Source organism: Mytilus californianus, unplaced genomic scaffold, assembly GCF_021869535.1.
Source record: "Mytilus californianus isolate M0D057914Y unplaced genomic scaffold, xbMytCali1.0.p SCAF_4, whole genome shotgun sequence".
Classification (NCBI taxonomy): Eukaryota; Metazoa; Mollusca; class Bivalvia; order Mytilida; family Mytilidae; genus Mytilus; species Mytilus californianus.
In genome coordinates, this window is record NW_026262690.1 from 23,912,031 (window position 1) to 23,926,677 (window position 14,647).

Below are 14,647 nucleotides of genomic sequence, written 5' to 3' on the forward strand. Positions count from 1 at the left end.
ATTAAAAAACTATTATGCTTGCAAGGTCTTCATGTCATTTAGAAAGGGTTTACCTGACCTTGTCATCATTTCATGGATCAATGATTAAGGTTAAGCTTTCCTGGTTAGATCCATTTCTCAGATACTGTATAATTATATATAAGCAGTAGGTCAACTACATGTATATTTGGTGTATAAACTGATTGACAGGGTTCATCTGACCTTGACCTCATTTTCATGGTTCAATGGGCAATGTTTAGTTTTTGAGGATAGGTCTGTTTCTCAGATACAATAAGCAAAATTTTAACTATATTTGTTGTATGGAATTATTGCATGGTGTACAGGTTTGTTTGGTAGGGTTCATCTAATCTTAACCTAATTTTCATGGTTCATTGGTCAATGAAGTTTTTGTGGTTATGTCTAGATCTATTTCTAGGATATGATAAGCAAATGTTAATATGTCTGGTGTATTGAATGATTATAAGGTGTACATGTCCCTGTGGCAGGGTCTATCTGACCTTGACCTTATTTACATGGATCATTGATAAATGTTAAGATTGAATGACATTTCAGGGTGTGCACTCTTGTTTATTAAAAAAACACACTGAATTTATTTATTTGTTATATATTGGAGATCTATAGGAAGCTATTGTATGCAGTTTATTGATAAAGACATAAGGTCTGGATTATAAAAACTGCTACAGTAAGTTTGTTGTACTGTAACATGAATAGGTACTTAGTTGGTACATAATAGAAAAATATATGAAAGAGACTGATTAAAGGTACTTAGAGTAAACATGCATTTACTGAATAGATATTTATTATGTTATGCCCTTGGTGTAATCTCCTTATTTTATAACAAAATATAATTGAATACAACATTTGCAAACATCAGTAATCCCAAAAGTGTTATGACCTGAGCTACTGGAATATATATGAATATACATACTGGAGAAACAAATGTGAGAAATTGTAGCAGGCATCTTACCACACAAGGTTCTAATCGACCTTGTATGTAAATGCAAATTGTTAATGTGAAACAAATTGAATACACAGTTCTGTAGCAAACCATTCTAATCAATGGCAACCAATTTGCATTTATTTTCCTTTTAAAGGGGCTTCCATAGGAGGATTTTATGGATGTTCTGCTTCATATACAATGTTTTATTTTTGTTTTCAAGTACCACATGTAAAGTTTATCATTTAATTTAGAAAATACAAATCTTGTTTTTCTTGCAGTACTGTTCTTAAAAAGTGATTATTTCATTGATATTCACACTTGTTATTTTCTGCTAACTTAGACTATTTGTTCATTAGATTCTTAAACCTTCAGACCCTGATTTGTCTTTCATTGATTGGTAGTCTTATTTACTGCTTTATTATCAATTCATTGGGATTTAAACATATTTGGAGAAGTCTAGATGTTTATAGGACTTGATTGTAATGTGAGCAATTGGTTTCAGAATGGCACTTTTAGCACAATATAGTTTAAAATAAAGTCATAAAATTATGGTTGGAAATATAAATTACATGCCTTGATTTAGTCAAGAATAGGAATACAGAAAAGGCAAAAAATATTTGCAAGACCATAATGGTTATACATGGTCTGTTACATAAACTATAGGGCTAAGAAAAACGAATTTGAGTACCAATTACCTAGATCCTGTGCAGATTTAAAGGTCTCCTCCATTTAGTTTGTCGAAACTATGCAAAACTTTTAAAAAAATTCTATAAAAAGGTGGGAAAATGACCAGTGGATACTAGACTTTTTGTGGAAATTGCTTGTCAATAGTCTTGTCCTTAGAAAAGTTTTTTGTGGTATGAACAAATGGAGATGTGAGGAATCTGTCAATGAGACTGCAACCCAACAACACAGAAAAAAGACACATTGAGGTTAACATATGGTGTTCAACAATTAGTCTATACAATATTTACAAGCTGTTCACTGTCCCAAGTCCAGCAAAGTTGTTAAAATTTGATAGACCATTAGCAATATTCCTTCCACAACAAATTATCTAAATGACAAAAATATAGGAATATATACCTAAAAACAACCACTGACAAGGTTCTTGACTTTGGACAGGCAATAGAAGATTTGGAGGGGTTAAACTTGTATTTTTTTGTCTAGCCCTTCCCTTTTTAATATTGATCAGTGGAATAACAAAATGTACATAAAAAAAGGGAGAAGATATCAAGTCAAAAGATAAGAAGCTAACACCATGGCCAAACAAAGATAACGAATACAAAACTACTACATAGAACATTAGAGAATGAAACAAAAATCAGTACCTTGTATAATAGGCAGCATGGATATACAATACCATAAGTATATATTTACAAGTAGAATGAATTACAAACAGACTAAAGCTTCTGTTATAGAAAAGCTGTACACAATAAGTGCACTCCACCTAAATGTAGTGTTACTGTATAATATAACTATAGATATGTCTGATACCTCTTTGAAAAAAACTATATATATACTAAGAAAGCAACTTACCTAAAGAATATTATTTGTTGCACATTTTTTCTGCATCTTTTTTTCTATTTTTCAGGTACTTATTTGCATTACAGGTAAAAAAAGATTTATCTGTTGGACAAATGGTTTGTAGTGAGAATACTGCAGCACTTCTAGCATCCTATATTGTTCAAGGTGAGTAAAATGTAACTTCACAGTCGGCTTTTCAAAAATGATAAAAAAAAATCATCTGTAAAATTAAAAAGGATAGTTTTCAGTAATGACAGTGTCCTCACACCATACAAGAAAGAGATGTTCATGCTCATACTTCTTATTGTTGGTTTCCTGTCGGAATACATACATATTCCTTTAATTTATATGATTTGAAATTATAGACAAACATCTTTGACTAAAAGATGAAAACAAAAGCTAAATAACAAATACAAGCAGTAAGCATGTTAGGCCTGTCATTGGATTGGCAAATATGCTGAACAGCTGAACTGAGTAGCAAGTCTTAATAAATAAATGATTTAAAATCATTTAGATCAAAAGGACAGTATATTAGATCCATGAGGCTAATTAATATGATATATCTGTATGGCCAATAATCATTCCCAAATAAGACCATGAAAACAATTCTTGTTTACAGATCATATTTTTTCAATTGGAAATCAAAACAATATATGTAGAATATATTTATATATATTTTTTTGCCCCACCTACGATAGTAGAGGGGCATTATGTTTTTCGGTCTGTGCGTCCGTTCGTCCATATTGATGAAGTTGAAGTCCAATCAACTTGAAACTTAGTACACATGTTCCCTTCTAATTTAATACCAAGTAAGTGTTTTGACCCAATTTCATGGTTCACTCAACATAGAAAATGAAAGCGCGAATGGGGCATCTGTGTACTATGGATACATTCTTGTTATATATATATTTTGCATTCCATTTTACAAAGGATTTTAGTGAAAGAGTTAAGACTAAAAAGAATAGAAAACAATTACATGTTACTGTTAATTCAGAAATTATTGGGAGGTTTTTATTAATGGGAATAATGCGACTGGGTGGGAATCACAATAATAAGAACTTGCATTATTATATCTAATACATATATCTGTATGCAGGTTTATCTGAAATCGCAATAATTAATCTCACATCTTTGTTCATTCTTTAAAAATCGCAATAATAAATGCATGCAATAATTTCTGAATTTACAGTAGATATTACAAAAAGTATGAAATGTACAATATATCTCAACTTGACACAATAAATATGCATAAGTTTAGAGAAAATACAAAGAAAAAGTTCAATTTGATATAATTTGCATTACAGTACACAAAGCTGTTATCAGGAAATATTTAGATTAAAGGCCTTTTACTTCTGCCTCCTGTTGATTTCCATACATATTGGGGCCTGCTACCTTAGAGATGGATATATGGATCATTTAAAACATTTATGTTAATGTTATAATATAACATTTATGTTAATGTTATAATTCTCAATTAAGTTTTAGCACTGTTTCAAATTGTAATTGCATAATTAAATCAGACCGAAAGATCTAACCATTTTCTTCTTGATAAAAATAAGATGTTTGTATTACTGCCAATATATTTGCAGTAGAATAAAGAATATAACCTTGGACCAACTTAATTTCCAAGTTTTTTATGGGATAATTATTAGTCATATAATTAACAAAACATGTCTTAACTTCTACTTAAAATAAAAAAAAACTATCTTGACACCATTAGACAGAAAGCTATTTATCTCAGTAGTATTGTTTGCCATCCTTTTGGCCCGAGAACACAGTTATTTCGTAGTGCATTTCTTTTAGACAATAAAGTCAAATTAAAAAAATCGCACCTGCTCTATCTCAAAAAGATTTTTACAGTGTAGTGTACTACTATTGGGACAAATAATATCAAAATTGTAGAAAAGTCTACCAGCTCTAACTCAAAATATTGACAATTCTATGTAAAGGGGGTCTAAAATTCAGTTTGACAGCTTCAGACATACTAATTTTTGACCTTTTTAAACTGGACCTAATCACTACTTAACATAAAGATTCAGCACCCAAATTTTTTTAACATGTAATTTCATCCCCTTACTTAATATTTCATGCATTAAATATAAAGAAATAAATTTGGAAAGTGTATGAAAAAAATTTGCAAGTTATACACTGTCCACACTAGGGACTATATTTGTAGACAACGAAAATCGAAGGACGATAACTGTGTCCTCGGACCTAATAGTATAGAAAGACTTGACCAATTCTAATTAAACTTTGCATGACCTAAGCTTAGGCAATTATAAGATAGTTTGCCAAGTTTCATGGCCATAGGATATATATTATAGAAACTATGGCAATTTTAATATTGAAATTTGAATGTTTAATTTTGACGTTTAAATCAAATAATTTCAACTATCAAGATTTGGGCTTAAAAAATTTAAATATTGCAAAAATTTGCTTTTGAAATGCTCTTAAATATAATATATTAAGTATTTAAAGCAACTGACCACTCATTTGGTTTATCAGATTTGTTACAATTATTCAAAAGTCAAATTTATATGAGCCTGTGCCTGAAAATAGAGATTTTCGAATTAAGGGGAGCCTTACATAAACATGCATTTTTTTTCAACCAATTTGAAGTTTTTGAAGTTTTTTACCATAAATTATTCTTTCATATATATTAAATGTACTTTAAATGGAAAGAAAAGTTACAAAAAGCATACCAAATGAGTATAAAATGATCTTAGGCTATGTAAGACTGAACATTATTTAGTGTCAATTTAGGCCGTAGCACATATTTACATATAAAAATGCATACAGAAGCTATAAGAAATGGAAATTTGTTACTTTTTGCTCATTTCTATGCTAAGATGTCATGATACAAGAAGTCTAATTGCAAAAGGACTCTTGCATTCAACTTTTTTTGCAGACAGTATGGTCTGACGCACAGTTTTTTCACTTTTCAATGGAAAACTTGCATGTAGTTTTAGTCTCAACTGGCATATATTTGAACCACATACTATCCTACAGATGAAAATAAAGGCAGTATATGAAATGGATAAGGTGCACAGATCATTGTCAAGTGTTTTTTTTACAGATTTAGTGAAATTTTTATGATGGACAACACATTCTATGTACAAAGCTCTTCACATTGAACATACATTAAACAGGCCGTTCTACCAGGGCCTAAATACAACACATTTTGCACATTTTTTTCTGTGATAAGCTACTTTTCTCTATATTCAGAGTTCACAAATGGTTAATAGAATTTGAATTAATCATAGAAACACAAATATCAAAGCATAAAAAGCTGTCAGATAGAAAGTCTGATTCAGTTTGATTCAAAGATTAGTTTTATGCTGTATCCACATAATAGTGTGACATTTCCTGTACATCTATCATATCTAGATTGAATTGAAAACCTTTACAATAATTTTCTTAAATACTGCTTCGAGGAAAGATTTAATATTTGGGGATGGCCTTTAAATTGATAAGTTGTTTGATTTCCAAGTTTCAAAATTTTAAAAGTTTTTATGGGATTTCAGTTTGGCTTCTCAGCCACCTCCTGCTTGCCAGTATTTCAAATTTTTACTATACCCACTGTAAATGAAATTTTCAATTTAAGTTTTATTTGCATGTTTAAAGAGAACAATTTATATTAGGTTTGGAGGTTGATGTTGTTGAATGGTATTTCTCTCTTTCAGAACTTAAAGAATTTGGTTTCAACCAGTGTAACTCAATCATAAAAAGGAACCCAAAATTGGTTTATTAATTCTATGCAAATTGTAAAGCATCAGATCAAATCAAATGTTTTATTAGTAAAGCACATGCAATATGATGTGAAATCCAAGTAATTGTGAAAGAGTTTTAAGTAATAAGGATAATTATTTACGATGTCTTATTAATTTTAGCTGAGTTGGGAGATTATATCATAGAAGAATACATGGACCATACCTATTTGATGAGCATGCCACAATTTATTCCAAGGCAGTCTGAAGGTCTACTGAAGAAAGTTATGGAATATCATAAACAACACATGTAAGTTTGAATAGAGATGTGAACTGCAAATAATACATAAAATAGATAACGAGAATCAATAAATATGCAGGAAAGTACATCAAACCACATCAACCACCAACACCAAACTCCTCCAAAAAAAGTAACACACATACAAACAGATGTTTTATATAGAATGTTGGTCTAAATGCGGACTGGAGATTCATTTATAAATCTGATTCTAAGAAAAAAATTTCACTTATTTACATATAATTACATGTTATTGGTGAAAGACCTACTGTAATTAGTTTGTAGTGCGTCTGTCTGCCCCAAATCATTTATGCTCTCTAACTACCAAACCCCTTGAAGTTAGGTAATGAAGCTTGACAAGATTTTTTCACACTTCTTGTCGCATATAAGGATGAAACCATGCAAATAAAAGCCATGGTCTAAAACTTAGTCACCCCTGTGCATTTGTACAAAAAATTTTCAGCTCTCTAACATTCAAACCCATTGAAATGAAACTTGGCATGATTATTCCTCACTACTACAAGGTTTGAAGTGTGCAAGGAAGAAAACAGTACAGTAAAATTCATTGTCTAAAACTTAGTTCAACTTAGTCACCCCTGTGATTATGTACAAAAATGACTTAAGCTCTCTAACTGTTAAACCCCTTGGGGCTTTGGTATGCATTAGTGGTGCTTTAGGGTGTGCCTTCTGTGTTTCTAACCTATGTTTGAATAGAATAAGACTGATAAATTCTAAGATTAGTTCTAATTTGCATCATAGTTATATTTTTTACTTAAGCTGTCCCTCTGTAATGGCTCTGATCACTATCCTCTAGTTAGTTACATTTTGTTTTCCATTCCATATCAACTTGGTATCATCCTTTTACCAAATTCAACTCTGAGGCAGAGCCAAAAGTTAAGATATGTAAATAACTATGATTAACATTAACATATTTTAGTGGGGAAACACCTGCAGAGGCAGAGCCCAAAGTTAAGATATGTAAATAACTATGATTAACATTAACATATTTTAGTGGGGAAACACCTGCAGAGGCAGAGCCAAAAGTTAAGATATGTAAATAACTATGATTAACATTAACATATTTTAGTGGGGAAACACCTGCAGAGGCAGAGCCCAAAGTTAAGATATGTAAATAACTATGATTAACATTAACATATTTTAGTGGGGAAACACCTGTAGAGGCAGAGCCAAAAGTTAAGATATGTAAATAACTATGATTAACATTAACATATTTTAGTGGGGAAACACCTGCAGAGGCAGAGCCCAAAGTTGAGATATGTAAATAACTATGATTAATATTAACATATTTTAGTGGGGAAACACCTGCAGAGGCAGAGCCAAAAGTTAAGATATGTAAATAACTATGATTAACATTAACATATTTTAGTGGGGAAACACCTGCAGAGGCAGAGCCCAAAGTTGAGATATGTAAATAACTATGATTAACATTAACATATTTTAGTGGGGAAACACCTGCAGAGGCAGAGCCCAAAGTTAAGATATGTAAATAACTATGATTAACATTAACATATTTTAGTGGGGAAACACCTGTAGAGGCAGAGCCAAAAGTTAAGATATGTAAATAACTATGATTACAGCCGATTTCATTGAGTGTGTAGGTAAAGGTAATATCTTTGGTTAGCTTGCTTGCTAGCTGAACCGTGAAGTCATTATTAGGTTAGGTAAACTACCCTCCTTTAAGAGTAGACAAGTCCGACAGACAACCAATCTATCTGTCTGTTGGACAAGGCTACTTCGAAAGGAGGGTAGTATACCTCACCTAATAATGACTTCACGGTTCAGCTAACAAGCAAGCTAACCAAAGATATTACCTTTGCCTACACACTCAATGAAATCGGCTGTAACATTAACATATTTTAGTGGGGAAACACCTGCAGAGGCAGAGCCAAAAGTTAAGATATGTAAATAACTATGATTAACATTAACATATTTTAGTGGGGAAACACCTGCAGAAGCAGAAGCTAGCCTAGTAGATGTTGCCAGGAAGGTAGAAACATATGGTATCAGACTGAATGCTGCCAAGGTTAGTAACAAACTCATCTTCCAATAGCTTATAAGAAGTAATAAGTTTTCCTCCTTCAGCTCTCTATGTATTCAAGTAATAATACATCCTTGATGTTAAAGTTTTTGGATTCAGCATTCCTGACTTCAGACCCACCAAAGTTATAAAGTGTTATTTTTATTAGTAGTAATGTACAGAAATGAATGCTGTAAAAAGTCAGAGTAAATGTAACAAGAATAAAATTGAAAACAAGAAAAAAAAAGCATCAAAACTACAGCTTCACCAAAAAGCTAAACGTTCATGCAAAATCTAAAAACAAAAAGGTTTTCAAAATGATAATTCAAAGGAGAGGGAAACCATCAGGAGGACATATACATACATTTTGCATAGAGAAATTTACTTGCACTTAAATGGTTTTACAAATCACATGCATGAACGGTTTCATTATGGTTTATGTTACATTTCTTTTTGACTGTCAGGTCTAGGTAGCTGGTATTAAAAACAATCATGTTATTTTTCAGGATCATGAAGGTGTAGCTCTTTACCTTGCTGTAGCGCACATGGGCATTTTAGTGTTCCAGAATAATACTAAAATCAACACATTTTCCTGGGCAAAGATAAGAAAACTAAGCTTTAAAAGGAAGAAATTCCTTATTAAGCTACATCCAGATACCTATGTAAGTCATTGAAGAGTTAGATACGACTGATTTATCCAAAGTTCTCTTTAATTGGATTATGATGGATTTTAATGAATGCACTTTTGAAAAGTTTTGTCATAGGTGTCAACTTTTCAAACTTTCAAAGTAGGACATCTCCTTCAAAGGAAATTATTATTGAGACATTTGGTTTAGAACCCACAATGTTTTCAATGATGTTTTTTGAAATTTTGAAGTTCAAGAAATTCTTATGATACAACATTTAAATGGATCCAGTTATTCATAAAATGAATCCCACAAAACAATATATTAGATTGCTCTATATTATGTAAACAACAATGTTTTAACTTGATTTGACTTTTTATGGTTCACACAACTATTTTAATAGAGTCAAATAAGAGGGATATTGGAAGACTTTTCTCTCCAAAGAAGGTATTTTGATCTCCTGACCGGAGACTGGTCTGCAGAAGGAGATTTCAAATGTTCAAAATATATTGGAAGGCTCCCTCTGAAACTTGGAAAGTTGACACCTTGGTGTACTGTTTGTTGGTTTGTTTCACATTAAGAGTTGACACCTTTGGTATACTGTTTATTGCTTTGTATCACATTGATATGCAGTTTTCATGTGATTTTTTATAATGTATTTATTCAGTGTTGATGGTTTTCACATGTGCACATTTATAATAAATTTCACAGTTTTGGTCAATGTCACTGCTTGGTTTTCATAATACATGTCCATGGTAATAAAATAAATCCACAGGTCTGTCAACATTTTTTTTTGTGTGTTAGTTATTTAACGGATTTTATTCTTAAAAATTTTGGGAAGAATGGCTAGATAAAGATTATTTTGAATAGGGGTTAAGTTTATTTAGATATATTTCAATGAAGTTCAATTAATTGCATTCATAGCCAAATTCCTTCTTGCATCATAGTAAAGGGGAATTTTTTTTTTTTTCTTCTTGAGGTGACATTGATTGAAAAAAGATAGAATAGATTTTATTTCAGATATCTACTTTTTGTTTTCAGCCAGGAAAAGCTAAGGTGAGAAAAGTAAAGATAAGCTTGGCTTTTGTTTTTGTCAAACCCTCTCTCATAATGTATAACAAAGGGACATGGTTTAGAGATAGCAATTCAGCCAAGCAAATATCACATAACTTGAAGAATTCATAGATGTTGTATTCTGAAATATTTTATTTATTTTATAGAAATTTATATAATTCATATTGTATTCCCATACATAGAAGTATATATTTTATTTAATGATGGACCATAATCAAATAATTCAACTGGAATTTAGAACATGCTTTGGTGAATTATAGTAAACTTAACATCAACAATATAAATTAAATTACTTATAATTAAAGACAAAAATAATATTTCTATTTTGTAAATAACTTGTCACAAATTTTCAAGAATGTTGGACATGCATGATTGTTGTTATGATTTTTTGTTGTCCAGTGCAGTGATTGACTTTATGTAGTATTGATAGTGCATGTTCAGAATCATTAATGAGCTCACCTAAAGCATTGTGTTGGCTTTGTCTTATGTTTTTGTGTCCTCGATTTTAGTTTCAGAAAATTGATATATTAGTTATCTCCCTTGAATTTGTCAAATTACTTGAAAGTAGTTTACAAATCCTGTGCTTTTGCATTTTAGCTTCAGTATGTGTCTGTTTTGTTGTGGCTTTTTTCTCTATAAAAAGGGAGGTTATCCAGATCTTAAGTTTGACTATTTTAGACATTATTTATTCCAGAAGTCTTGTACTCTGTAAAACTAAAATAATTGGGATCCAAATTTGATTTAGTTAGCACTATTTTTTATCTTGAACTGTATTTTTATTGTAATGCTGATGAGACATAACAAACATTGGAGTAGCTTACGGTACGGCTGTTATCATTTTTGGCAACTTTAATAGAAATATACAAATGTAAGCATTCAGGATCCCAAGTTACGTGAAACACTATATTCAAAGATGCTATTCCAGAGAAAATCATAATGTTTGTCCAGATTTTTGTCTCTCCTGTGATGAAAGTTGCAGAATGCGAGACATAGGGATTACAATCAGGCAGCGACAGCGTAAACTATTTGTATAAATCTTTATATTTCGTAAGTTAGAAGAACTGGATGCTTCATAACTTGTATGCAGATACCTTATGTTACAAAGTTTCCGTTTGTCACATGTCCATTGTCCTTGACCTCATTTTCATGGTTCAGTGAATGCATGAAAAATGTTATAGTTTTTTTGTCAGTGTAAAAGTCACTTTTTGTCATTAATTGGATACCTAATTTTGGTATATGGGTTTTTTGCAAGGTCAACATAACTGTCAGATAGGGTTCACCTAACTTCAACCTCATTTTATGGATCAGTGATCAAGGTTAAGTGTACGTGGTCAAGTCAATATTTCAGATACAACAAGCAGTAGGTCAAGTCAATATTTCAGATACAACAAGCAGTAGGTCAACTATATTTTGTGTATGGAATGATTGTAACGTGTACATGTCTATCTGGCAGTTTCATATGACCGTGACCTCATTTTCATGGTTCATTGGTCAATGTTAAGTTTTCATGATTTTGTCAGTTTATCAGATACTATAAGCAATAGGGCCACTATATTTTGTGAATGGGATGATTGTAAGGTGTACATGTCTGTCTGGCAATTTTCATATGACTTTGACCTTATTTGACCTTATTTTCATGGTTCATTGGTCAATATTAAGTTTTCATGATTTTGCCAGTTTATCAGATACTATAAGCAATAGGTCAACTATATGTGGTGTGTAGAATGATTGTAAGGTGTACATGTCTGTCTGGCATGGTTCATCTGACAGTGACCTCATTATCATAGATTATTGATAATGTTTAGTTTATGCGATGCTTATAGTAAAACCTTCATATTATAGACTTTCAACATGAATTCAATGATAAGTTAAACAGGCAAGACATTTCAGCATGTGCACTCTTGTTTACTTTGGAGATACTATTATGATGTGCCTTACTTTTCCTTTTAATTTGGCATAAAAGGAGTTAAATTATGTAGAAGTACTGTGAGGCGGTCTCTTTCAGAAATTACACAATATTCTGTGTTTCATCCATTTTACTGCTGCATAAAGATGTCATTAACAGACTTTAAAACTCTTACTTTATATGTGCCAGGCCATTTTGAAACATTCAAGCTTTGCTTGAGTCATTCATTTGTTTGGTATTGTGAAATATTTTCTCAATTGTTAACTGATTAGCATTGAAGTCAGTAAAACCATTCATGCTCCTTGGAGCCTCTAGATTAAATAGTTATAAAGCATTCTAGCAAATTGAAAACATTTGAAAAATTTCCAGTCAAAATAATTATTTTATATGTAATATTTCCATCAAAATTTGATAACTCTACAAGATAGCAAAGCATCTGTTACTGTAGCACAAGGCTTAAATATATTCTTTGCATTGCACTTATCTAAAAAGGGTGTAATACTTACTAAGGTTCTCACACCTGATGCAAGAATTGGTATGTAAAGTATTCATGCATAGTTCAAAACCTTGATATTTTGGCTCTGTTTATATTGTAACATCTTCAACATTATCTAATGTTCATGTTTCTCAAATTTTTATGCCCCCGCCGTAGTGGAGGGGGCATTATGTTTTACCCTTGTCTGTCTGTACTTGCGTCCCAAAGTTAGTTTGTCTCAACCAAATGTTATGAAACTTATACGCAATGCTTATTACCACAAAACACAGATCAAGTTTGAATTTTGGTGGCATCATCTTAACCGTTCTAGAGTTATGTCCCTTTACAAATGGAAAAATTGCTAAATTTTCCGTTTCTGTTCTCTAACTTTAGTTTGCCTCAACCAAATTTTATGAAACTTATACACAATGCTTATTACCACAAAATACCGATCAAGTTTGAACTATTGGGATGTCACTTTTATTGTTCTAGAGTTATGCCCCATTACAAATAGAAAAATTGCTGAATTTTTCGTTTCCATTCTTTAACTTGAGTTTGCCTCAACCAAATTTTATGACACTTATTCACTATACTTATTACCACAAAACTCAGATCAAGTACAAATTTGGGTAGCTTCACTTTACCGTTCTTCAGTTATGTCCCTTTGTAATTTTATATGATATGCAAGCTTGTATTAGAGTTTGGTGAATGTATCACATGATTACCACTTGTCCTTTTGACTGTTGTGTTTGTTCCTTTCTTTAATTTATTTTTGGGGGAACTTTGTCAATATTGATTGATTGATGTTTAGCACCATTCTCAGCACTGTTGCCTATTTTGTGGTGGCCAGTTCATATTGGTGGAGGAAGCTGAAGTGCTCACCAACCTTTGACTTTGTCACTAAGACGGTCCATTAATAACTTAATAATGTTTTGAATTTTATTATAGGGATATTATAAAGACACAGTGGAATTTTTCTTTGAAAGTCGAGATGAAAGCAAGAACTACTGGAAGCAGTGTATAGAGCACCATGCATTTTTTCGCTGTCACATGATCAAGAAAATACCACGAAATAAAACCAAGCTAGTCAGTAGAGGATCATCTTTTAGGTAAAATTTAACTGAGGAAAAGCATGTTTATCGCCTTAAATTTAATTTGAAAATGGAAAAATTGTATTTAGTTCATATACAGTAAGTGATATTCATATTAAGGAAACAGTTATTTTTATGGAATTTTAAGACTATGATAGTTTTTTGTCTAAATTGATTTTTCAGTTTCTTTTTTTTTTTGAATATGTTAGGGAAGAAAGCAAATTATTTCATTAGATTAGACTGTATGTAAAACATATTTTGAATACATTTTTTCTTTTATCTTTGTCACTGAAACTTATTTGATAGTCAGCATTTACTATGTACACATTTTAGTTGAATTTTAAACAAGCAGGTCTTAAATCCAATTTTGAAAAGGGGTGGGAATTTATTTTCAACCCCGAACCACCTTTATCAAAAGTCATGTGAATCTCAGTTACTGTCAGTAATAACTTCATATTTCGTTTAGTGTATACATAGGGATCACCTGACCTTGACATCATTTTCACTGTTCAGTGATCTACATAAAGTTTTTTGCTTAGGTCAGTTTCTCATTTACTGTGAGTAATATGTAAATCTCATTTTCATGGTTTATTGATCAATGTAAAGTTCTTGATACATGTAGTAAGTCTTTTATCTCAAAGACTTTAGTTCTAGCAGGTGAGACATTCTAATGTGTGCATTCTTGTGTATTTCAGATATAGTGGTAGAACACAGAAACAGTTGATGACATATGTCAGAGAAACTTGTGTCAAGAGTCCATCGTTTCAAAGGTTTGTTGTTTAAATAATTTCTGTCATTGTATAGTAATTAGGATAGTATATATATAGGCATGTCTTCTGTAGATATTTCTATGCATGCAATTTACATTCCTTAAAGTTCTTGGTTAGAGGTTTTTTGTTATATATTCTGTCAGACTCAATACAGTAATTTTGATTTTTGATCTCCTTTATGCAAGATAACATGGTAGT

The 14,647-nt window shown here is 31.4% G+C and overlaps 1 protein-coding gene across 3 annotated transcripts in view; it reads left to right on the top strand.

The window, feature by feature from the left end:
- Positions 1-14,647, top strand: part of LOC127737741 (FERM, ARHGEF and pleckstrin domain-containing protein 2-like) — a 136,378-nt gene that overhangs the window by 53,649 nt on the left and 68,082 nt on the right. For 2 of the 3 annotated variants that reach the window (XM_052248618.1, XM_052248619.1), the window contains exons 5-11: positions 2,532-2,629; positions 6,355-6,481; positions 8,426-8,513; positions 9,014-9,169; positions 10,175-10,189; positions 13,537-13,697; positions 14,375-14,449. In XM_052248618.1, the coding sequence (XP_052104578.1) occupies positions 2,532-2,629; positions 6,355-6,481; positions 8,426-8,513; positions 9,014-9,169; positions 10,175-10,189; positions 13,537-13,697; positions 14,375-14,449 (720 nt within the window). The remainder of the gene's footprint in view (positions 1-2,531; positions 2,630-6,354; positions 6,482-8,425; positions 8,514-9,013; positions 9,170-10,174; positions 10,190-13,536; positions 13,698-14,374; positions 14,450-14,647) is intronic. The other variant, XM_052248621.1, reaches the window with a different exon arrangement.